Source organism: Haplochromis burtoni, unplaced genomic scaffold, assembly GCF_018398535.1.
Source record: "Haplochromis burtoni strain Fernald_Lab_line unplaced genomic scaffold, NCSU_Asbu1 Contig_118, whole genome shotgun sequence".
NCBI lineage: Eukaryota > Metazoa > Chordata > Actinopteri > Cichliformes > Cichlidae > Haplochromis > Haplochromis burtoni.
In genome coordinates, this window is record NW_024582479.1 from 1,420,920 (window position 1) to 1,446,447 (window position 25,528).

General features: G+C 40.0%; 1 protein-coding gene across 1 annotated transcript; it reads right to left on the minus strand.

The window, feature by feature from the left end:
- Window positions 1-463: 463 nt before the first annotated feature.
- On the minus strand, window positions 464-23,985 carry npdc1a (neural proliferation, differentiation and control, 1a). The gene is made up of 8 exons (XM_005938816.3): window positions 23,657-23,985; window positions 3,622-3,738; window positions 3,107-3,322; window positions 2,609-2,675; window positions 2,073-2,154; window positions 1,848-1,927; window positions 1,609-1,708; window positions 464-1,506 (listed from the first exon to the last, which is right to left on the minus strand). Exons 1-8 carry the CDS (start codon window positions 23,766-23,768, stop codon window positions 1,435-1,437), a joined length of 846 nt encoding a protein of 281 aa, XP_005938878.1. The 5' UTR covers window positions 23,769-23,985; the 3' UTR covers window positions 464-1,434.
- Between the last annotated feature and the right edge of the window lie 1,543 nt (window positions 23,986-25,528).

Below are 25,528 nucleotides of genomic sequence, written 5' to 3' on the forward strand. Positions count from 1 at the left end.
GTCATCTATTCCTTCATTTGTCCAATTTCTTCAAATTATTTAAGGAAACACTGCACACCATGCACATATGTGCCAAGTACGTGCTAAAAACTCTTTTGGAATCACCTAATTGGGGCTAAAATGCTACCGGTATTTTATGCCTGTCACACTGCATTGTTGTTGATCATTTTCTGGAAATTTAAGTAAAGAAATGGTAAAAAATGTGTTTTAGGGGCAGGGGTCTAATAATAAAGTCTCTAAATAGACTATTTAAAATGTTTTGTTTTCCTAAGTTCTCTGTTATGTGTAGACTGATGCTTCAATTATTCATCATTCCTCTGAAAATGGTCAGAAATGTCTTCAGAAAGAATGCAATAAAGTCCAGGTCTATGGAAGCAAATTACTGAGGGGTGGCACAAATTTCTGCACAGTATTGTATTACCAAATGTTATCCACAGAAATAAAAGGCTAAACAACGTCCATGTTGCATGTGGTAAAAAGTTTTAATTCCAGTAGTTAGTCTGCATGTACAAATATCTATAAAAAGTGAACACTATCACTCTTTGTATGTACAATTTGCAGCATGAGGTTAACTTGGGACTGCTAAGAGGCAAGAAAGACGATACAAGACAGAGATTATTACCACCTACACGTCTATCACAACAGCCTGTCTCCAAAATTTCATTCAAGTGCTTGGAAGTCACTTTTACTGTACATTTGTCCTGCAGCAATAGGATGCATACATACATACAGGAGGCAGAAAACTCATTGCAGCATTGCCATGTTTCAAACACTATACAATCAAACCATGCAAAATACATCACTGAGTACTTCATTTTCATTTCTATTCAATATATCTATAGTCTTAAAAATCTTCATGTGCAGCTTATGTGGATAAAAAAAAACAAACAAAACAAAAACAAAAAAAAACCAAAACTCAACAACACTAATATTTTTAATGTTAAACCTTGTGTTTTGTTAGGGAGTTTTTCCTGGGTATCTGTTCAGGCTGTCGACTGTTAGGACGTTTTCAGCTTATTTATTTGTATCTGCATGGTACACTTTTTAGCTATTGTATCATATTCTTTGGAAACAGCTGCAGAATTTTAGGAAAATAACAAAGGTTGAGGAAGAAATCTTAACTTAGAATTTGACATTTAGGTAGGACAAACACCTAGCGGGGTATGCAAACTTACATTAAAAGACAAAGTGGCTTCGAAACAGACACAGAAATAAATTAACAAGGAAACCACCACACATTTGTAGTATTAAAAGCCGTGCTGGGGGAGATAGAGTAAAGGGTGAACAGGAAAAAGTCAGTTTTATCACATCATCTTCTACCAGAATCCTTCATTTCGATGCATGCAGTGTGAAATTGCGAGGCATCTTCCAGAAAAATGGCTTGTATGCCTGTGTGTGTGTGTGTGTGTGTGCGCACTGTAAACTGCTCAGCATTCATTTTGCATTCCCCTGATAAGGTACAGCTGAATCATCAAACAGAGGGTTCTTCACCTCCATCTCTCCAGTCTGTTGAGAGAGCGCAGAAAATGAGCAGCCAGTCATAAAACATTAGGAATGATCAGTGCTGTAAATATGTGTATGCGCGACTTTATGCGTGCGTTTACTCACTGGTGCAAGTCCGGGACACTCGTATACTGTGAAGTCACCTCCCACCTCTTCCTCATCTGATGTGCCCTCAGTTTCACTGACTTTCTGTTCTGGCTTGTGACTAAAAAAACGAATCGACACTTGAGTTAATGTGGAGGTGATGGGGTCAGAGGGCACAGGGAAAGGATGTGGTTTAAAGTCTATAAAAAGGCACAAAGGTGTTGCAAAAAGAGAGAAAGACAAAATAGCAAATAACTTACTTTCCCATTGAGAGCATCTGCTGTTTTTGATGTTGGTAGTGAAACATTTGAGCACTTTGGGCCAGAGTCTTATCTCCCATCTGTGGAGCAAACAAAAGCAGGAAGTGTGGATCACACATTTGAAGACAGAAGCCTCAGCTCACAAACCTTGTGGTTAAAGCAGAAGAAGAAGTGAGAAACAGAACTAATAATACCCGTTAGGCAAAGCTAGAGATGGGCGCTTACCGAAGTACCACTGGCAGATACACCCGCCCCTCCAAAAGCAGGGTAGTCTACCTTCTCGGCAAGATGTGATTCTTTTTGAAACCTGTGGGCATCATCAGCTTCTTTTAATACTTGAGGGGGTTTTCCACTTAAAAACAATCTTAAACACAAGCTCAGAGCTTATGGTAGGTTATGGTGACAGCAGATTTAAGCAGGTTCTGATCTCACGGCCACGTCAAAGAGTTTCTGAATGTTCTTGCACAGCATGTGTCTTTATAACTTTAAGTTATTAAATGCATAAAACCAAACAGGACTAAACATTTCATAGATTATACTGCATGTAACTGTGTAAACTATTAGTTCTTTTTGACTTCAAAATGTAAAATAAATGACTTTTTTTTTATATATAAATTAACTAACTGCTGTATTGTTGCAAACACACTAGATTTGGCTTTGTGTTGCACTCACTTCATTTCAAATGAGAATTTCATATTCTGGTAAACTTTATTCAGCAGCTTTCTCTTGCATTACTTCAGATTTTCGGTATTCACACTTACTTGATGTAGCAGACAGTAGCCAGGATCACTGCCACCATTCCCACCACCACACACACAGAGATGATAACTGCAAATTGATACAAAGAAAGAGGTAAACAGAGGGGAACAGAGCCTGTTAGGGGCAAATAACAAGTAAGTGAGTGAGAAACTGATAACCACTGTGCTAGGCATTTATGATGGCTAATTTAATTACCTGTTAGCTAATTCGCTCAGTATAATTGGACATCAAAATGATGCGCAACATTGACAACAGTGATAAGATCTTCTAAGGCAAACTTAGAGCTAGGAGGCAACAAACTGCTTGATAAGAAATAAGACAAGGCCCAATTTTTTATCTGGTTACACCCTAATGTTGCACCAGAAACCTGAATTTCCTGCTAACAGAGAAAAAGTGTTTTTTCCCTTTGTGGGTACACAGAGAAGCCTCTTGAAGCCTCTCGCTGCAAACATCAGGCCCCTTGGCACTGTTGTGTACTGAGTACATGAATTTATACTCACTAATAATTACGGTGTCTGCCATGGGTGCTGGCACAGGTATAGGCCCAGCGCGGCCCTCCACATCAGCGGTCCAGGGTTGTGGTGTTGCTGCATTAGAAGATGGAGCTGCAGTGGAGATATTCAGGCTTTCACTTAACATTATTCCCTGTATCTTCTTTTTGTGTTTGGAGGCATTCGTCTTGCTGTTTTTTCTATCTGTTCCGGAAATAATGGCGACTGGAAAGAGAGAGTAGGAAGCAAAAACAGCAACAGAATCACAATCACAGGTTACAAGTAAAAGGAAGGAAAAGCATTATCTGATCAGTCAAAGTGCTTCACAGATGACTGTTATGCAATAATCAGACAGCTGAAATGTAACATGTAGCATAACATAATAAAAGAAACACTTCAATGGGACACAAAACACTCTATGAGCTTTAAAAAAACCAAAAAAACAATAATACTCAAGCCTCTGTCTCAAATGGAGAATAATGTGTGATTACCACTTCTATACGATTCTGCTGCATTTTTCTTACCTGGATGTTTGGATTGCTTTCTTGTTGTTTGTTGCTTCATCTCCAACACTTCCTGTCTCTCAATGATGGAGTGAAGGAAGTCAATTTCTTCATCCAGGTCATAGGCTTTAATCTTATCTAAAGATGAGAAAAGATTCAGACGTTTTACTGAGAGAATTAATGAATTAAACCACCGATTATAAAAAGCAGTAACAATCGCAGTGAAAACCAAAGCCTTTAACAATGAACTCATTCATATAGCATACAAATTGGATAGTAACCACAGACTAATTTTACAGTGGCTTGCAAAAGTATTCGGCCCCTTTGAATTTTCCCACATTTTGTCACATTACAGCCACAAACATGAATCAATTTTATTGGAATTCCACGTGAAAGACCAACACAAAGTGGTGTACACGTGAGAAGTGGAACGAAAATCATACATGATTCCAAACATTTTTTACAAATAAATAACTGAAGAGTGGGGTGTGCGTAATTATTCAGCCCCTTGAGTCAATACTTTGTTGAGTCTGGGTGCCTGCCTGCAGCCCAGACCTATCACCACCTGAAACATTTAGCACAGAATCAGAATTGCATTTATTGGCCAAGTATATGCGCAAACACATACAAGGATTTGGTTCTGATCAATGGTGTCTCTCAAGCACAACAATGTTAGCAACACAATATATGAGCAACAAAGAGTGTACATAAAGAGCAGTTGCAGTCTGGCAGTGTGAAGCAATGTGACAGTTCAACTATATACTATATAATGAAATGAAAAACATGATAATGAGGACTGTTGAGCAGCTAGAATCTCATACGAGACACAATTGGGACAACATTACTCTCTTTGTCCAGCTGGTCTTCTCAGTTCCCAGATGTTTACACACTGTTGTGTCAGAGAGTTTGCTAGACAGTGGTCCTTTCCCATCTTATTGTAGAGACGTGTTAATGTACATTTTACACGTCTTCTATGTTCTATTGTGAATAAAATCTGGGTGTATGAGACTTGCACATCATTGCGTTTTCAAGTTTTGCAGAACGTTACTTGCATCAAGGCTTCCTCTCCTCCAACCGACTGACTATTTGGGTTTCTTCTCTCTTTGTTTTTGTCATCTCTTTTCCGAAAGGTCTCAGAAACACAACTTTAAAGTTAATCCAGTTTAGTGACTGAAGGTGACAGGTGACTATTGTTGTAACCAGGGGAGGGACAAGCACGGAGCGTTTGCATATGGTTGAGGAATGTATGCATAGATTTGCATGTGTTTTGACTCTCAAGTGACAAACAGTGAGCATGCTCGTGCCTTCTTTTCTCTGGGGGACTGATTAAAAAGGACACAATGCTAAACTGTTGTTAACAGCCCTTTAGGCCAGACAATGAGTCACATTCCTGCAGGACAGCCAAAGGCTCCAGGGCGACCGGGGCCGAGAGCGTGTGTGTGGCCACAGGAGGAAGCACCGCAGGGGGGCAGGAGCAATCAGCCAAACCCTGGCTTCACTGGGATCCAGTTGCTGCCTTCACAATAGACCCCACAGCTCACTGCTAATGGCGATAATCAAAGAGTTGTTTCCCCCTGTAATGCTTATCTGCTATATATCAAATGCTATAATTTGATATTATTGCTGTTTGCATATAATCCTAGTGAGACAAGAAGCCTCGAGTAAAATAAAGAATCAAAAGAATTTAATCTAACTACATGAACGATAATACATTATATCACCATTCAGCATTATTCCCATGAGATTCTTGTTATAAATAAAATTTATTTGATAGAGATGATGCCCTTTAAATTACAGCCAATTTCAATTTACAACTTTTTTCCTAGTTGAGTGTTTAAATACACAAAAATGTTTTACAGTATTCAATTACATAAAACTACAACATTATAGAGATAAATGACTACAATCAATACATATTTCTCAGGATCAGAACAGAAATATAATGAAATACAAATAAAAAGAATACTCTTTCCTAAAATCTTTACTGTGAAAGATTTAATACTTAATAGTATTTTAAGAGAAAATTAATGAATCACTCAAAGCGTTTGAGAGATTCTGATTTTTAAAGGTTGTGTCAATGATGACAATGAAGAGCCTTTTTTATCCATTCATCCTGTCTGATCCTTGAAGAATACCCATTCTATTTTTCAGCACAGGTTACTTTTCTCAGTCAACCCCTCACACAATCAACATCCTGAACAAATATTTAGCATAGTGTGCATTTTAAAAACTCCCAAGGAAAAAAAAAAAAAAGGCACGGAGAGCACCACTCAATCCAACTAAACGAATGCGTTATTACGCCAGCACTACATTAATGATTACAGTGTCACTTTCACTCCAGAAGGCTGGCCATCTGGCCAAGCTAATGCCTGTGATATGACATGCCAGCACTTTCACTGAGTGCTTTGTTACTGTGTCACCCCCCCTCGCCCCTCCAATCACACACACCACCACAAAAACACTACCACACACACACAAACACACACATACACCATTGGCTATTTAGTGCACTTCATAGCAGGTGTCTGTGGAGGCGGGACGTACCATCTGTACCCTGCAGGTGGATAAGAGCACCAACTGTGCCTCTGTGGTCGGCAGGAGCGTGTGGAGATGTGGGTTTAAATTCTAGTGAAACACACAAGAGTAAGTAGAGCCTGGCTGGTGGTGTCACAAATGTGTGGTGTTACTAAAAAATCTGCAGCTGATATGTAAAAAAAAAAAGTAAATAAATAAATAAAAGTATTATATTTAGAAAAATCCCTCAGCATCCCACCGAGGCTAAGGTTGATCATTCACCCAACAAAAGTGGTGACTGTAAAATGTGGGTGGATTGTCACTCACCAAGTATGGACACCTCTCCTTCTGAAAGAGGGTTTCGCCACCGGCCTGATAATGACCCATAACCTCTTGCGAACACCCAGGGGGCGGTTGGGTACAACAAACAAACACTAAACATCTCAACGGGCAATATGGGTCACACACACACACACACACGTGCTCTTTTCTTTACCCACTTAAAAACCATTCACATTTCTTCCTCCCACCCAAGAAAATCACACATGTACACACAGACATGCACACTTACTTCCTCCTTTCCGTAAATGACTGACTTATCGGATTAGTCGCCTCCTTTGCAGGTTCTTGATTAATTCTACAGAAATGTCAAAAATACTATGACACAATTACAAGTTTTCAGACCAAAAACGGAACAAAACAAAACGAGGAAGAAGCTCTCAAAAAAGTTAATATTTATATTGACTATATCACTGCTCCTTTATAAATTACAAGCTATAAAGCGATTAAACCTAGTTTTATGTCAGCATGCTTAGAAGCAGCAGGACAAGAAGTAACTGAGCTCTGGCCTGTTAATGTATAATCGGTGTGTCCTGCTGCCACCTAGTGTGTAGTTGAATTAATGGCGGTAGACAAGATGGAGACTAAGCGTCAATTCAGGGTTTTTGCAGCACAGTACTTTTTTTTTTTTTTTTTTTGGCGCGACCTCAAGAAATTTAAGCCAAAAAACAAGGAGAAACCTGCCAGCATTGTAATATTATTTTTAACCTGACCATTTTGGGGGGTTTTTTTTAAACTGGTCTTCATAATCATCAATCATAATAGACACACTTACTGCCTTTACTATCTGGAGGTGGCTCACACTTACAGTGGGGCAAAAAAGTATTTAGTCAGCCACCGATTGTGCAAGTTCCCCCACCTAAAATGATGACAGAGGTCAGTAATTTGCACCAGAGGTACACTTCAACTGTGAGAGACAGAATGTGAAAAAAAAATCCATGAATCCACATGGTAGGATTTGTAAAGAATTTATTCGTAAATCAGGGTGGAAAATAAGTATTTGGTCACCTCAAACAAGGAAAATCTCTGGCTCTCACAGACCTGTAACGTCTTCTGTAAGAAGCTTTTCTGTCCCCCACTCGTTACCTGTATGAATGGCACCTGTTTGAACTCATCATCTGTATAAAAGACACCTGTCCACAGCCTCAAACAGTCAGACTCCAAACTCCGCCATGGCCAAGACCAAAGAGCTTTCGAAGGACACCAGGAAAAGTATTGTAGACCTGCACCAGACTGGGAAGAGTGAATCTACAATAGGCAAGCAGCTTGGTGTGAAAAAATCAACTGTGGGAGCAATCATCAGAAAATGGAAGACATACAAGACCACTGATAATCTCCCTCGATCTGGGGCTCCACGCAAGATCTCATCCCGTGGGGTCAAAATGATCATGAGAACGGTGAGCAAAGATCCCAGAACCACACGGGGGGACCTGGTGAATGACCTGCAGAGAGCTGGGACCAAAGTAACAAAGGTCACCATCAGTAACACACTACAACGGCAGGGAATCAAATCCCGCAGTGCCAGACGTGTTCCGCTGCTGAAGCCAGTGCATGTCCAGGCCCGTCTGAAGTTTGCCAGAGAGCACATGGATGATACAGCAGAGGATTGGGAGAATGTCATGTGGTCAGATGAAACCAAAGTAGAACTTTTTGGTATAAACTCAACTCGTCGTGTTTGGAGGAAGAAGAATACTGAGTTGCATCCCAAGAACACCATACCTACTGTGAAGCATGGGGGTGGAAACATCATGCTATGGGGCTGTTTTTCTGCCAAGGGGACAGGACGACTGATCCGTGTTAAGGACAGAATGAATGGGGCCATGTATCGTGAGATTTTGAGCCAAAACCTCCTTCCATCAGTGAGAACTTTGAAGATGAAACGAGGCTGGGTCTTCCAACATGACAATGATCCAAAACACACCGCCCGGGCAACAAAGGAGTGGCTCCGTAAGAAGCATTTGAAAGTCCTGGAGTGGCCTAGCCAGTCTCCAGACCTCAACCCCATAGAAAATCTGTGGCGGGAGTTGAAAGTCCGTGTTGCTCGGCGACAGCCCCAAAACATCACTGCTCTCGAGAAGATCTGCATGGAGGAATGGGCCAAAATACCAGCTACTGTGTGTGCAAACCTGGTAAAGACCTATAGTAAACGTTTGACCTCTGTTATTGCCAACAAAGGTTATGTTACAAAGTATTGAGTGTACCTCTGGTGCAAATTACTGACCTCTGTCAACATTTTAGGTGGGGGAACTTGCACAATCGGTGGCTGACTAAATACTTTTTTGCCCCACTGTACATTCACTCCCAAATGTTTAATTCTGAGCCAGGAGTAAAACTAACGGTTGAAAATATTCTCAGATTTTCTAAAGATCTGTGACTAAACAGTGCTGGTCATGGCTCTGAGATCAGTACATGCTCTTTTCAGTGGGTTTGGAAAAAAGGTCAAGAAGACAATTAAGCCAGAGGAAAGAAACCAAAAAAAGGTCACAGTTTAATCAGAATCTTGTATTTACTTTATAAGGTGGTGAGTGGAGGGACTGGTGCGTAGTTAAAATGCCATTCTGCCACTTCATCTCTCAAGTTGGTTCCTGTGTACTTTATAATTGTAGCACCGAGCCATTATCCACCTGCTATAAAAGTTAGTCGCAGCTGAGTGCACGCTTTTAGGCCAGTGCGAAACCTAACCAGCAGACTTTCTATCACAAATGAAGAGCCGCACCTGTTTTTCCATGCATACTTACACAAAATGACGACGCCTACTAATATAAAGAGAAAATAAAAGTCTAAGAAGCTGGCAATAAATCACGCAGAATGCGCTGATCTTTTCTCTGATCAAGTCTTAGAAAGGCGATTTTTAGAGGTCAGTCAGTTATTAAAATCTGCAAATACTGATACTGTTATGTAAAATAACTACACAAAGCAGCAAACCCAGCATAGCAACAGTAGCTGTAAAAATGAAAATTAAATTTCAGGTATATAATAGACAACAGAGCCAAATTTATTTGATTTCTATCAACTTCTGTTTCCTGATTTTCAAATGTCAAAAAAAAACAAAACAACAAAAATCACAAAAAACAACAGCTGTAATATTTGCTGAGGGCAAATGTTCTGATGGTAAAACTGATAAAAATTTATCACGTAAACTGATAAAATGAGTCATGCTTCTTTCTCTGGTACATTCACTACAGGTACAAAGTACTGGGCCACAGTCCCACCTAGCCATGCAGTCTGCCTTTACAAACATCTGCAAAAGAATGGGTCATTCTACAGAGCTCAGTGATTCAAGTGTGGTACTGTATTAGTATGCTACTGCTACTGCAAGAAGTCAATTTTGTGGAATACCTTCCTAGGTATTCCACAATCCGCTGTAAGTCGGATTAATGCAAAGTGGAAGCATTCAGAAATCAGAGTAGAAGTAATGCCAAGGTGACCCAATACTTTTTGACCACTTAGTGTTGAGCATCATACACATCATTGATGATTTACAGGCTGTAAAACATGTTACATGGGAGTTATTTTACTTTAAGTTTTACAAAAGTAGAACAGCAAGAGTGGTATAAATGGCGGGATTGATTAACTGTGATAAATCTGTATACGAATAACAAAAGAGCATCAAACTAGCTCACTATGTTTTTACACACCACGCTGCATTTAATCATTAGCTCTTATGAATCTATGCTCTCCTCCACAATGTCTCTTTTGTCCCGTCTTCCTCCCCTCACCTCAAGCCAGTCGCGGCTGATTGCTGTCCCTCCCTGAGCCTGGGTCTGCCAGACGTTTCTTCCTGTTAAAAGGAACTTTTTCCTTCTCCTTATAGCAAAATGCATGCTCAAAGGGATTTCTCTGTATTATTGTAGGGTCTTACCTTAGAATTTAAAGCACCTTAAGGTGAGCTGTTGCTTTAATTTGGCGCTTTATACATAAACAAAACGGAATTAAACTGAATTTCAGATGGTGATCATATTTTTTCTTATTTTTAATACAGTGTGCCTTGTTAACATTTCATCAAGTCACAGAAAAGAAAAACAACAACAACAACAACAACAAAAAACGAGCTCATTTGTAAACAAACTGAAATAATGGAAATTCGGGTTACAATTTTTCTCGCCTCATCTTACAAAAGTATATGGCTGCAGGATATTTGCAACTGTCAGCATGTCATGGCCTTTTTGTTATTGACGGCTTGGTTTTATGTTGCATTATACAAGTCAGTATGAGCATGTGTACCTAACAGAGGGGGGGGGCAGTCTCACATAGTTCCATGTAGATATAAAAGGCAAAAAAAACCCAAAACTCCTGAAGAAAGCGATTGCTGTGCCTTTAGCATATACGGTTTCACAGCAAGCATGCAATCAGGTGACACAGCTTTCAGTCATACTGTGTGTTGTCAAATGGCAGTGCACACCTCTATGTCAAACACAGGCTGGCCCAACAATAAACAATAAAAAAGTGCTGCTTGCCTCGCTTGCTCCACTTCCTGTGCTTGCTTACAAATAACTTTGAACAGGAGAAACTCGACAGTCGACTGTCACCATAGAGGCGAACAGTCACACAACAGAATTTTGATCTAAAAAAATGTAGGTAATCACTCCTTTAGTTGGAACAATAGGAATGACCTCAGAAGTGCAATATGCAGGACGTAATATAGCAGAGGTAGCCACAGCCCCGTGCAAAGAAAATACACCAAAAACCTACAGACTGTATGAATGAATCTGTTACAGTTCCTTTTGTGTGTGTTTGAGGGCATGTGCATTTGAATGTGAAAATGAGAGAGAGACTCATGTGGATCAGTGTATTCTGCAGTGTATTCCTAAAGTGGTTTATGTAACCACTTTAGGAAGCTTAGAGACTTATGATGTACTAGCTTCATAGCACCACATACGTAAACATCACAGAGACACAAACGCAGAAATGCCACCCAACATTAAAGTAACTATACTAACCGATTGCATCTTATCATCCCAGCGGACAGTTAATAATCCTCTCTCCTTCTGCATGATGTGACCTTTTATCCGCTGACACTTATCTCCCCCTCTTGTTTACCTCGCTCTCTGATGCTGCTGAGATTAATTTGAGCCAAGTTCGCACTGGATCCTCTCCTGCTGCAAATCCATATAAATTATTAATCCTTAAAAAGCCACATGTGGCCCACCAGCTGACATAAACACACACACGGTTCAAACACGCAGACGTTCACGCTCCTGAACACAAGATGCTGCCTTTTCTCTGTCCAACGTCTGTTGTGAAACGTGGAGTGCGTGTCAGCAGTGTAATGCCACGTCATGAAAATCTGAAAAATAGCATTTATTTCTGCAGCTTGGCTCTTTCACTGAGAGATATTGGATTCAGTGATAGAGATGAAGGTTAACAGAGACGGAGAGAGAGAAAGGCATGTCATCTGAGTGATTAAGGCCGCCAGTGCGGGGGCACTGCACGTGTGTGTGCGTGTTAGATGTAGCAGGGGCAGGGACGGATTACAATACAGAGAGAATCAGCCTACGCCATAGTTGCCAGAGGCATTGGAGGAAGAAGAGGGGGGTGAGCGAGGACCACAATAAGATGCCCTGGCAAAGAATCACACCATTAGGATAAGACATTAGCACGTTTGCCTGTTTATTATCAGAGAGAAGCCATTTGAACCTCACACAGGTAACCAAACTTCACAGTGTTATTACAATACGCTCAAAGAACTAGTCCAAAATTCTCAGTTTATTCTTGTCCAGCTGATATATATATTTTTTTTAATCTCAGTTTTAACTCTGCGAATCCAAAGACTGGAGAGTGGCGTGCATGACAAACAGTCACAGAATTCAAATGTTCCTAATTATTAGCTGCCCTTTCACGTCAATGATTAATGATTTTGTCAGTAAAAATTATATACGTTTTTAAACTAGCTGATCATTTCCATCCCGTGCACTGGTTTTATCCTGGTGCTCCAGTTTTTCCCCCAGTTGAAAAACATGCCGACAGGCTTAATGAATTAAAGACGCTCACACAGTTTATTTCAACAGTTTTACTTCCTAGTGGTTAAAAAAAAAAAAAAAAAGGTTGGAAATGTTTGAAGATAACCAAACAAAGTTACAGTTGTTCAGTAGAAGAAAAAGACTCGTGAGATTATCGTGTGGTGGATAATATCTAACAACACCACATTACTTCTGTCTTAGTTAAGTCTTTAAAAGCAAGCGCTAGTTTGAGCTGTAATGTCCTCACAGGAACTGAGGAGTTTGTGAGCATAGTAAGTGCAGAGCCGTGTGAGAGCACGCTTATCTTTTTTCCCCCCCACATACCATAACGCACGCAGCGTCCTTCCTCACTCTCCTGCAGAGGAGATCGGCAGGGACCACAATCTGAAGAACCACGCTTGCAGGAGTCGCGCCCTGTTTAGCACAGACTGAGCGACACCCGTGGGCTGCATGAGAGGGAGTGAAAATAAGTCTCATCAGCACCGCAGTCACACTGATGTGATGCAGAAACGATGCTTTTAACGTGGCGGTGAAATAGCGCTCTTCACGTTGAACGAATAAGAAATGCTTCACCATTACTGTCAGTCCTTTTATTAGTGTCTCTGTTTAGAAATAAAAGACCTGCTGTGGAACACAGTGTCTGTTGATGTCAGAGTTACATCACAGCTTCACAGAGATTTGGAAAATTGTTTTAAGAGTTCAATGTAACCTCTTAGGTTTAATATTGTCAGTAAGAGAGCCACACTTTTTATAGCTATCTGGATTTTATAACGCGGTGAGCCCCACCTGTTTGGCCGTCGATATCTGGTTAATCACTTGACCTGATTACTGCCGGTTTCACAGAGCTGCATCTGGATATATACACAAACAGCATGACAGACACACAAAAGAGGGAGTGGGTCACAGAACCACAGCAGGTGTGTTGGTGGCAGAGGGCAAGTGGAGCTCTGGTATGTTATCAGAGTGGATAATGAGCCCAGCAGTGCTGCACAGCTAAAGGTGAACAGCACAGCGGGCAGTGGTGCCGGCTTAATGAACACGAGGAGACTCCAGAATTTCCAAAGAATAACAGGTCAGGGCTGGTCAAGTATACAGTGTAATATACGACTACTGTAAAAACTTGGCTCAAGCTAGTGAGGCTGCCACAGCAGGGACTGAGTTTAGGCTCCTAGGAAAAGGGTGAAGGTGCAGCATTGTAGAGCAGGGGTGTCAAACATTAGGCTCAGGGGCCTTTCATTTACTGCAGCAGCATTTCTTCATCATGTGGAAAAACTGGCACATACTGTTGAAAGTGCGCTGACAAAATAGGGAGTTTGAGTGGCCCACTTAAGATCAAAGTGAGCTACATGCGGCCCATTACGTAAAATCAGTTTGAAATCCCTGCTGTAGAGGGAGGGATATGCTGTATTCATAATGTACGGAAGAAAGGAAAAGAGTGCATTTCATTTCAATTTCATCTTGATTATCTTGTTTTCTTAACAGCTGTAACCCAAATTTGTATCTGAAAATAAAATTTCATTACCAAAAACATCACAAAACATCAAATATTTAAGAAGTTAAATATGACATATAAAGTTAAACTTGTTTGCCACCATAAAAACACTCAGAAAACCATTGGCGTAAAAGCGAGATCACAAACTTGCAATTTTTTGTTTGCCGCTCATTTCCAAACTGGTACTGCTGATCTGTTCAATTCATTTCTCCTCGTCATGTGGATATAACCCAAACGTTTTTTTGGTCCATCTTTGTTAAATTCATCACATTTTCAAGGCAAAATTTATGAAGTGATTTAAAAGATTGTAGGTGAATTAGATGATTCATTCTTTGAATAATAAACTTTTTTTTGTTTTTGTTTTTTTGTTTGTTTTTTTTAAACAGACTTACAGTGAAAGTCTTTACTCAATGAAAATCTGACACTCTCAACAGCAGCACATACACATAACACATTTGACAAGGTTACACACTGCCACGACTTTGCAATCGGCAGATGGGCACACATCCACATCTTCTTATGTCACTGACTGGCCTGGCCTGCGAGTGAAGGGCGAATGTGTAATCTGAGAACACTGTTTGACAGACAATATCTGGAGATAATGGAAACCATGGGCTTATTTTTGTGATCCATTGGTGGCTGACAAAAAGAAAATGGTTTATTAATCATCTATTAGCGGGAAAAGCAAATATTTAATTATGATTTGCTTTAGAGTAGCACGCAGGTAGAAATCTCCCTGAGCACCCTCGATTCAAAGTCACACTCTGTTCTCTCCAGTTTGCACTGAAAAGCAGCAGCTCTGTCACCTCCATCTTTCACCACCTGCTTAGTTATTCCACAGCACTGTGAGTGTAGCATGCTCATGCACCAAATTCCCCTCATTTCTAATTACAAGATTAGAAGTTCTCTCTGTTGCTTCTTTCCACTTCCTTCAATCTATAACCTTACAGGGAAAAAAGCATCACTAGAAAGAGCTTACTCTGTCCTTGTCCTTTTATGCAATTGCAAAAACTTACTTAACTGACTGAGTACAGCTCATTGCTGGGTATGTGTCTGGTGTAAGACCATGCAAATGCACTTAATTCAGAATTCGCCAAAATTTAGATCGACTTTCTTCTTTTTTCTCCATGTGAAAACAACACTGGTAGCTCCTATTCTTACTCCCAAAGACAAGCACAGAGCCGGTTTTGGTTTAAGAATGCATTCCTCTTCTAAACAGCCTTTCAAGCTTATCTGTCCTCTCTCATTCTCTCTCCCAACAATCATCAGTCAGTTTTCTTTTTCCCCCCCTCCACCAATTGTTTATTTATTTAACACCTCTTTGATCACAAGCCATTCAGGCCCAGATTAGGTGTTGATGAATGCACTCATGTCACAGATCAAATAAGCTGTTCTCATCTGTAAATGTGAGTTAATCAGTCCACTACTTTGGTCCCGAGGTGCTTTGGTTGCCAGTGGATGAAGCCTAATGCTGTGGTTCTCAATGTAACAGCACAGGACAGCAGTGCTCTAAAATTTTGCCATATGCTCAGAAATGTTATAGCTGCTTGCGGCAATAAAATAAATAAAGGCAAACCACAGTCATCACCATGTGGCACAAATCATTATCAGGCAACTTAAGAAATGATGATGATTTTATACCTTTAGACTTAAAGAAAAATGTAATTTTTGCCTCCATCGTGCAGTAAATACTGATGATGAAGTGAAAGAGGTTACGATTTCTACTGAGTCACTCCAGAGTCTCTGGGTTTTTTTAAGGAGTCAAGTTTTAAGCTTCAAATTTGTTTCTTGGACTCTAGTAGAGTAGCTTTGCATGATTTACTTTCAAAATTATCCTTATTTATCTTACACTGGCTCCTTGACAAGTCATTTTAGCTCCTTGTCCTTTTTCTCTTTATGTCAGATTTCTTCCACTTTTAGTCCAAACGCCAGTTAGCAGGGGCTTGTGTGGACCAGAGTTGACCATATAAGGATATGTGCTCTCATGACATCATACAGAGCCATGGGTACAAAAAACCCATAGTGTAAACTAAACATTTGTAACAGAAACATTGAGTAACAGAAATTACTTATACTGGCCTTAGCATATTAAACACTGTAACCATTAAAGACAGAAAAGCTCACATCCCTGTAATGTTCAAACAAAATTACACAAGACAATTCTTCATTTGTTTGTCATATAAATTTTACAAATGTCAACAAAAGATAAGAACAATTTCATTCCTGTCAAAGTTAGGGATCGGGAATTTTTTTCTTTATTTTTAGCATCCTGATTATAATAAGACTGCTAGAATTTCAGCACTTCATCTGTTATTCATCATGTGGGAAGTTAATGTGCTGAAACCTACTGCAGTCACATGAGCGAGGAAAATTATTCACCTCACGCACAAGCAGCCATACATACACAAACCCACTCTCCGTGCTCATGAATGTGTGAGGCTGACAACGGAGCGAAAATGATGGTGAGAGGTGCAGCAGTCAAACAGAAACTGCATGCATTACCATTTTCTAGCATAAAAAGGTTTATACAATAATTAATCTGCAGTAGTAGGCCTTTGGTTCTCCAGAAAGCCAAACCGCAAATACATATGATGATACTTTTCTAAACACACCTGAACAACATGGCCCTGAGTGCTTAATCCACTGCATTATGAGAAATAGCTAAGTAAATACATGCAGTGGGCATTAGTTGAAGTGTACCGTATTTGCCTAATGCTGAACATATGTTATTAAATCAGCAGAGATGTGTCCCAATTTGCTTCTGTTCAGTCTACAGGCATCGGTTTTCCTCGCGTATGTTCTGAGCTGTCAAGGCCACCATAAATGAACAAACAAAGATGCTCAACAACATGACAATCGTATGACCAAGCTGCTCAAATCTGTTTGCGGCTGTGACAAAAGGAGTCATCGAAGTGAACGTCAAACAGGCAAAGAGGTGGCCTTGCGTCCACACAGTGTTGATGCTAATTAGGAAGCTCAGTTAAGATGACAAAGGAAGAGGAATATAAAACAAGACAGAACAAGAGATGGAGAATGGATACACATTAATAATATAGATACACATTTGAAAAAGCAGATTTTCTGCACTAGATAAGGACGTTTAGTCTCAGCTAAGACAGAGGAGGTGTGAAAAAAAAAACATTATGCAACTCAGGGACTCAGAAGTCCTTGGAACAAGTGAAAAATGACTTTACTAACCATCTGCTGCTGCTGTTGCCAGGCTGTGTGCTAAGCAGCAGCTTTGCCAGCAAGAAATGAGAGGCAAGCAGAGGCATTCTCACACAGCCTGGTACACACCTACACTCCCAGACCAACACTAAGACACATGCACACAAAAAATCTTTGATTTTTTTTTCTCTAACTTTTGTCACATTATTGTGTACACATTTAAGCTGTTCTACAAATACAGTAAAATAAACCACACAGCCATGTGTGTGAATGTAAGCGAGTTAGAGGAAGCAGGAAATGGGTATGCCAGGAGGACCATACACTCCCATTGTGTTCATTTCCTGACCCTTTGATAGCAGACAGGAAGCAGCCCAACAGTCCAAATCAAGTGAAAACATTAAAGAGGTCTGTGCACAGCTCCTCACTTGATATAGTCCCCATGGATAGTAGATTTGACTCGATTTGAGTGTTTTTATGCTTGCATATGCGGCTTTTTGGAATTCTGTTTATCCACTATGCTCTAACAAATGCCAACAACATGTTTGTAGTGGTTTGTTTTCCCTGGCATCTGCTGGAAAAAGACCTGCTAATGTACGCTACCATGGAAGTGGATTACAGCAGAATAATGTAACACGAGCCAATATGCTGGTCAAGTCATTATAAAGAGCCTCAGAACAAGGATGGCTGTCAAAACCTCATTCTGAAGGAAGTGAAATGGGAAAATCATGCTAAGAGAGAACAGAACAAAAGCCAGCCAACATCCAAGGAAGAACTTTGGATGATAAAGTTGGGCATATCAAATATTGACTTTCTAGCTTGTTAGAATTCTGCAAATTTGGTCTTTGCCTTATCTACTGCATTTCCATTTATGCATGCACGTCTCAACAAATCCAAACACCTACTTTCCATTTTCTTCGCAAAATATAAAGAAATTAGCTAGAAAAAAACCCCAAACACATTAGGACATTTTATACAGCTGGGATAATTTCCCTTTTCTGCAGTTAAATGGTTATAAGGTCGAAGAAAAACAGACTCAACAGAAGTTTTTACCCACAGGTTGTCAAACATGCCCTACCTCCACCCTGATTGGAGGATAACTGTACTGCCAACACTCATGGACATTACACCTCATATATAAACCAGATTTCTATTTATACTTCAAAGCAACCAACATCCCTACCTCTTTAAACTGTATTTATTATAACCTTATTTAATATAGTTGCAACAGCACCCCCCTACTCAATGTGCAATATCACTGATCACACTGCACCTGCTCCTCAGATGGCATGTACGTACGTACATACGTACATACGTACATACATACATACGTACGTACGTACGTACATACATACGTACGTACGTACATACGTACATACATACGTACGTACATACGTACGTACATACGTACATACATACGTACATACATACGTACATACATACATACGTACATACATACGTACATATATATATATATATGTAAGCGTGTATGTGGAAATATGTGTGTGTATGTATGTACGCATGCATACATGTATATACACACATATATGTATGTTTGTATGGGTGTATCCGTATGTTTGCAGGTGTATGTATAACTGTAAATTTGTCTGTGATTGTGTAAATACTTATGCTATTGTGTACTTCACACACATGGAGAAATGCCAAACAGCCTTTCATTGTTCTTGTAACAGTGACAATAAAAGCTATTCTATTCTATTATTTAAAACCACTTCTGATTGGACATAGAGGCAGTTTGACAAGTGGCAGCAACGTATAGGTTTCAGAGTCAGCTTTATTTATCGCAGAGACAGAAAAAGTGGACATATTAACTGTTCTGTAATCCCCAACCCACTTGCCTCATTTCTCAGAAAACCATGCCAAAAACCCTGAAGCCAAAATATAGAGCTGTAAGTGGCTATAAATGGCTGAGGTTGTGAAAACTGTCTACATTATCATTTTCAGTAGCGTAGGTGTTAGTTTCCCTCGGTGATCTGGTACGATGACTCACCTAAAATTAGGGTGGAAAATGGGGCATGATTTACACCTGCTAGTCATGCGAGCAAAAGCTCAAACAGACATGCAGAAACACAGGCAGTCGTGCTCAAAAGACAGAGGCAGGAAATACACTGGTAGCTTAAGGCAAATTACATTTTTTTATTTATTTTTTTTACATGATGGAAAAATGAGGTCGAACAAGGTTTTGTTTTATACTACTGCCAATCAGGCCCATACCTCGTCTGGCTTATCACTCCCAGTCTGCCATTTATATTTCTGTTCCAGTAACTTCTGTCATTTTAGACAATGATGAGTCTAACCCATTACACGGGAGACAATTACTATGTCATTATCATTAGAGTGAAGCAAAGCAGCACATCCCACAGCGAACAGAACAGAGGTTAAAGTGATTAAAACGATGGCGGTGTGTAGGCAGCAAATGAAAGCTCCTTTATTTTGTCATTTTTTCCCCATTTTATTTTTCATGGTCATCTTGTTTGTTTGCTCCTGGCACGATCAGTTGTTGCAGTACAATATTTCAAATATCCATCCTACGATATTCATTTAGTGAGTCTTATAAAATATTATATATTAGATTGACTAGTGTAAATAATATCGATCAATAGAGGCAGGCATTCCTTCTAACTATATGCACAATGGAAAGAGTGCAGTGAAACCCATGCATGAGGTATTGCTAGTAGTTGTATTTAAAATCCGGCTAAACCGATGCAGACATTCTTGTTAAGGATGTGGCTACACGCAAATGCAAACCTGCTGACAGAGAAAATTTGCTGCTCTGAATTTTCACCTTTTACTACACAGCAGTAATCAAAAGAAAGAAGTGCAGAGAAACTAATTGAAGGTAAAATTCTGCTGACTCGGGTTTGATCAAACGTGTGTGTGTTTGAAATTAGCTAATTGTGGCTTACAGCGCGAGTGAAATGAGTCAGCAAAATACACAGCCGACTTGGGGGATGTCACACCGAGATATCACTGAAAATGATCATCTGGTTAGGGGGAAAAGCACTGAGGTCACTGCAGCTCCCACATATTAAGACGATGCTTTCGAGTAAAAGTTGTCAACGTAACATCTGGGGCTCCGTGCAGCTGTGTCTTGGTTGTTCAAAAGTTCATCTGACTGTAGTAAAAGGCTTTTAGCTTATATGTTAGGACCAAACTGGACTGCACTGGAGTGAACTGGAGCAGAGTGAATGAATGGATGTTGAGAAAAAGAAAGAAACAAGCTCACAGAGTCCTTCATTTCTTGAAAAGATAGCTCTAGATGCTCTGTAAGTTAATTTTGGCCCTTTAATTTCCCAGAGAGGTCTGCTAGTCCACAGAATGCTCTCAAATACGAGGGGGAGTGGGAGCTTTAACGAAGCCACTGCAGCAAAACCTTGGCTGGTCACTTATTTTTCCAGACAAAGACCTCAGTGAGATAGATCAATATTATTGGTAAGTGTTTCCTGGCCACTGGGTAATTTCAATAATTTTCCCTTTCTCTACCGAGTGACATCTAATCCCACCAATGACTGCACAAACCACATAACAGGTTCATATGAAACCAGAACGAGCACTTTCTTATCTCTGATCTGCATTTTGTCCTAGAAACGGAGTTCACAAAGACTCCAATTAAAAAAAATAAATAAATAAATCACGGTATCTGTGCAAATCGGTGTATGAATTTGGTCATTTTGCTCAGCAGATGCTGAGTAGCCTAAAATAACTACTATTTCCTTACTGTTTTGAACAGAAATCCCCTTGCAAGCCCTAGTTAATCCACTTGTCTTGTTCCTCATTCCAGACAGATTTTTAGAGCTCATGTTTCCTGAAGTCTCCTCACCTTTGTCACTGACTGTACAGGTGATAGACCGCTTCAGTTATGTCATTTCTAAAAGAGCAGTTTTGTTTTTAAACCCAAAGGAAAACACAAATGTCTTTACACACATAGCAGGTCTTTAACCGTATCCACATGTGAACATACTGTATGTAAGCTTTACCTCGTAAGAATATACAGTGATACCAGACAGTGTATATTAACCCAGTGAGAGTTGTTTAATGTCCTGTGTTTTGTTTTTTTAAATCAAAAGACAACAGATGAGTATTGTTGCTGTGCGTGTTTAAAGGAGAGAGCGTGTGACAGCGAAGATATAGATCCTAATCCTAGTGGCAGAAACAGCCGGAGGCAGAGGCTTTCTGAATACTAATCACTCCAACTCTATGTGGGTTTAATGAATGACAAACTTGGCATTTAAGTGTGGCAGCACAATAATGACCAGACTCATTCTGAATATTGAGAAGTGGAGATGATGCTTCTAATATGAAATGCTAAAATTAGACAAACAAAGCTTTTTTTTTTTCCGAGTGAAAAAAAGGTGACTCTCCTGGCGTTGCTAATATAGTACACACCCCTGAGCCTGAATTACACAACAACCTCTGCGTGCTAAATTTATTCTGTATCTTGGCCACCAGGATAGACATACTTTATGTTATCAATTGGTTAAATTGAGGTTTTGGATTACTTCCATCCCAAAAAACCCCAGTGTTCAGTGAAAGCTCTATGGCTTACTTAAGCACGATGATGATGTGTCAGTGCCTCCTGAATAAACCACCTGATTACATTGGCCCATTCCCAGTCTCTACGTCTACAGTCTTTTAAGGGCATTTCTCCGCAACAACAGCGACGGCTTTGGCCTTTCCCGTCATCAAAATGTTAAGTCCGCTTTCCATAAGTCTTCTCTTCATGCACAAGATCGATCATTTTGCTTCACAGTTTTAGCTTTCTGATGTCAAACACATGTCTTTCAAAGGAAGCTAGTAAGCGTATAAACTATCACTGAAAGAGCAACCAAACCTAATCTTATAGCTCAATAGAAACCTGAGAATTTAAAAAAATATTCCATCCTAAAGAAAGTAAAGAACTGGTCTCAACATATTCAGCGACCACTTCTTTAAATTTTTGACATTCAAGCAGCAGTTTCTCAAATGGCCTTGGCTACCAAGAAAGCACAAGACAGAGCAAATTCACACCATTTGGAGCCCAGGGGATGTCAGTGAAGTCTGCAAGGGTTTACTGCTTATTTACATAATTTACATCTATTCCAGGAATATAAAGAATTGGATATATTCACATTACTATGGGGCATGTTATCGGCAAGAATCTGTTGACACGTATAATGATACAGGGTTGTGAATCAGTATATTGCAATGTGTATTCCATTAATTCAGTGGCATTAAAAAAGTAAACTTTTCAAAGAAATGAGACCTAACAGGACACGGGGCAACACAAATGAACCACTGGCTGCTACAAATCTGTTAAGTAAACTATGATTTACACGTAGATGAATCAACACAGTGTTCTAAAGCTTACTATTGTACTCAGCTGCATTTTCTTATACCCAAAATCCTGCCTTGACTTGTAACAATATTAGTCTTTTGCTAGAAATTAGTCAGAAGTAGCCACAGAGTGGCAGAAACGACCTGGCTACTGTTATTGGTCCTTTTTTGTGGCAGTCATCATTAAGGTGCAACTCCATCTTTCTTGGGATGTCAATCAAATAGCCATTGGCACCGGATTATTGACAGTAATTCCAGAAATTCCATGAATATCACGATTACTGTTAGTACCGATGTATCACAGCATCCCTTTCTGCTGTGACTGAAAACCAAGAATTTGTACTGCGTTTCGTTTAAAGCTTTCATTTCTCCAAGCCGTCGTACATCAGTCAAAGTCCATTCACACTGCACATGCAATACAAGCTTCAAATGTAAACACTACGCACATTTCATTTGTCACAAAGCACATCAGAGCACACGCCTTGAACAACCACTTTAAATTGAAAACAGGCTTCTTCTTTTTACACATTCATTCTTATAGAAATCTAAAAAAATATACGTTAACATCAACAAATTCATACTGGTTTGGGTCAATAGAGGCAGTCAATGTTGAGTACAGTGTGTGTGTGTGCGTGTGTGTTGATGGGTGCATGCCTTTAATAAAAGATAAAGATTACATGAGTCCAGCTGTTGGTTCTCCCACGGGTTTTCTGCATTAATGGCTGAGAAGCAGATTATCGCCCCTGCACATATTAACAGCAACCATCTCTGTGTGGTAAAACGTTAGACACACACACTCACATATAAACCTGCAGCCTGGTAGTTCCCACATACTTAAAAATTGCCCACTTGGTTTACACATCACTTCATTTGTCTTACATTTTTATAGGGTTATTGTGACATTAACAAAGGTGCAATTGTCAGCACAGAACAGCCTGAGTAACCTGACAAGGAAGGAAATTTGAATTTTTGGCCTTTGTCTTTCCATTGTGCTCTTGTCACTCATTCAGATTCACACGCACTTGCTTAACCTGCCCTCAGCAGCAAGACACATACACAACCAAACGAACAGCATAACCAACAATTAAAGTGTGAACAAATCACACTTGTATAGTTGCACATCTCTTCCCCGCGTTAATAACAAAAGCTCTTTGGTGACACGTCCTAGTAGCGTTAATTGGAGCGACAGACAGTCGCGCTACAGCTGAAAACAAGCTCAGGCCACGGATGTTAAGGTGTCCCGTTGGGGATTTACCTGGCAGTCTAGCGCTGACGGGGATGACACAGAGGAGGACCGCGGAGAGCAGCGGCAGCAGCAGCGAGGCCCGGCGCCTGCGCCCGCACCGCGGGCTGGAGAACAGCAGCATCCTTGGGTCTTTTCGGGGACGTTGAACCGCAGACGGGGACGGGGTTTGTTGTCATTCCCCCATCACTTCTTCTTCTTCTTCTTTTTTAAGGTTTTTGTTCTCTGATGCAGGAGAGCTTCAGCGGAATGAGCCCACAGCGATAAGCCGAGCACGTCGCACCGAAGTGCAGTCACACACACACTGCGCACCGTAATCCTTACAGTGCTAAAGATAGCGGAGCTTCAGGCAGGGGAGGGTATGTGTTTGACGTGCTGCCTTCAGGGCCTTCTCGGAAACTTACAGATAAAAATACAGACTCCCCTTGACACGTTTACAGTTTGAACATATTTGTTTTCTTTTTTCATCACAGCTATAATTATGCAGACAGTGAGAGGCTGCTAATTCACTTCAAACACATTTTAATTGTTTGTTATTGAAAGTCATTTGAAATCAATTTAGTTTCCCTTATTTTAGCCAAAATAAGGTCCACCTAAGCAAAAGTAAGTTGACATTTTAACTTAAAAGCTTTTCTATGGACAGATGTTGGTCAGGTTTTCATTAGTTAAGCTGAAGAGGTCTACAGTATAATATTTCGCTTTCTGTATTGTCATAAGGACGAAACAATATGATTTTTTTTTATGACTTTACAAAAAATATTGGGACCTAATTTCACAAGTTTCTTGAAAAGGAAAAGCTGCCTTCACTGGTGCTCAAATTCTTCTAGTTTCAAATGCTCCAGTCAAACAGGAGAAATGAAAACGTGTCAGGGTAGCATGTTAAATGTATAGGTTAAATACGTGTGACAGATAAAGCCTTTTATAAATGATGGAAAATTCCTAACAATTCCTAACACCTAACCTCAATCATCATGATGTCTTAAATCTTAAATCACAGATTTCCCACATGCACCTGTGATATTATCTTAACTAACTTCAGTGCCGTGATAGCCAGGACATTAATTAAAAAAGAAAATGCGTGTACTGAATCATCCGAAGTTATACAGAGATATTTCTACCACCAGATCGAGATCGTGTCTGATCAGATTCCCACTTGCACTTGAATGCAACAGTTTACCGAGCGATTACAATCAGGATACCACGTAAACGCGTACGTGAGGTTTGACGTCGTGGAAGAACCGGTTTAATAATGTGATCTTCTTGGTTTGATGGTTTTCATGCAGCTGGATAAAGTCGTGTATTCATGAAAAACTCCTAGTCTTATTTTAATGCGGATAACTGTTCACAGTCATAGTCTACGCATTGCTATTCTTTTTGTTTTTTTTTATTATTATTCTTGTTTATCAATTTTTTCCTCTTCCTAGCAGTACAGATATGATCCAAATGCAGATAGCTGCAAAGGGAGACAGCTGAGGAGCAACAGGTAGCAGCAGGTGGGGGTAAAATGATCTCCAGCTGTATTTTTAAGATGTATAGATAGACATCGAATAGACAAACTCTTTTTTCCATTGTTGTCCCTCCTGTCTGCCAAAGCCAATTATTGTTATTTCCCAAACACAGACCAAATGGCGAATAGCAGCTGGAGGCTGTTTGCTTGCTTAGTGCTGAAAGACCATTGCCAAACAAAGAGCGGAATTTAGGTCAGCAAGGATCTTTAGCTGTCCGGTTCAAAGTAAGTCCTCAAACCGGACTACTAGTAGCTCACAGTCTTCCTGTATAAAAAGAAAGAGAGCGTATCGCCTACACCCTCTGTCAGTTCAAATGTTTTACATATCAGGACATAATAAAAAAAGTTATCTAGTCTTTAGCAGCTCTTAAAGTTAA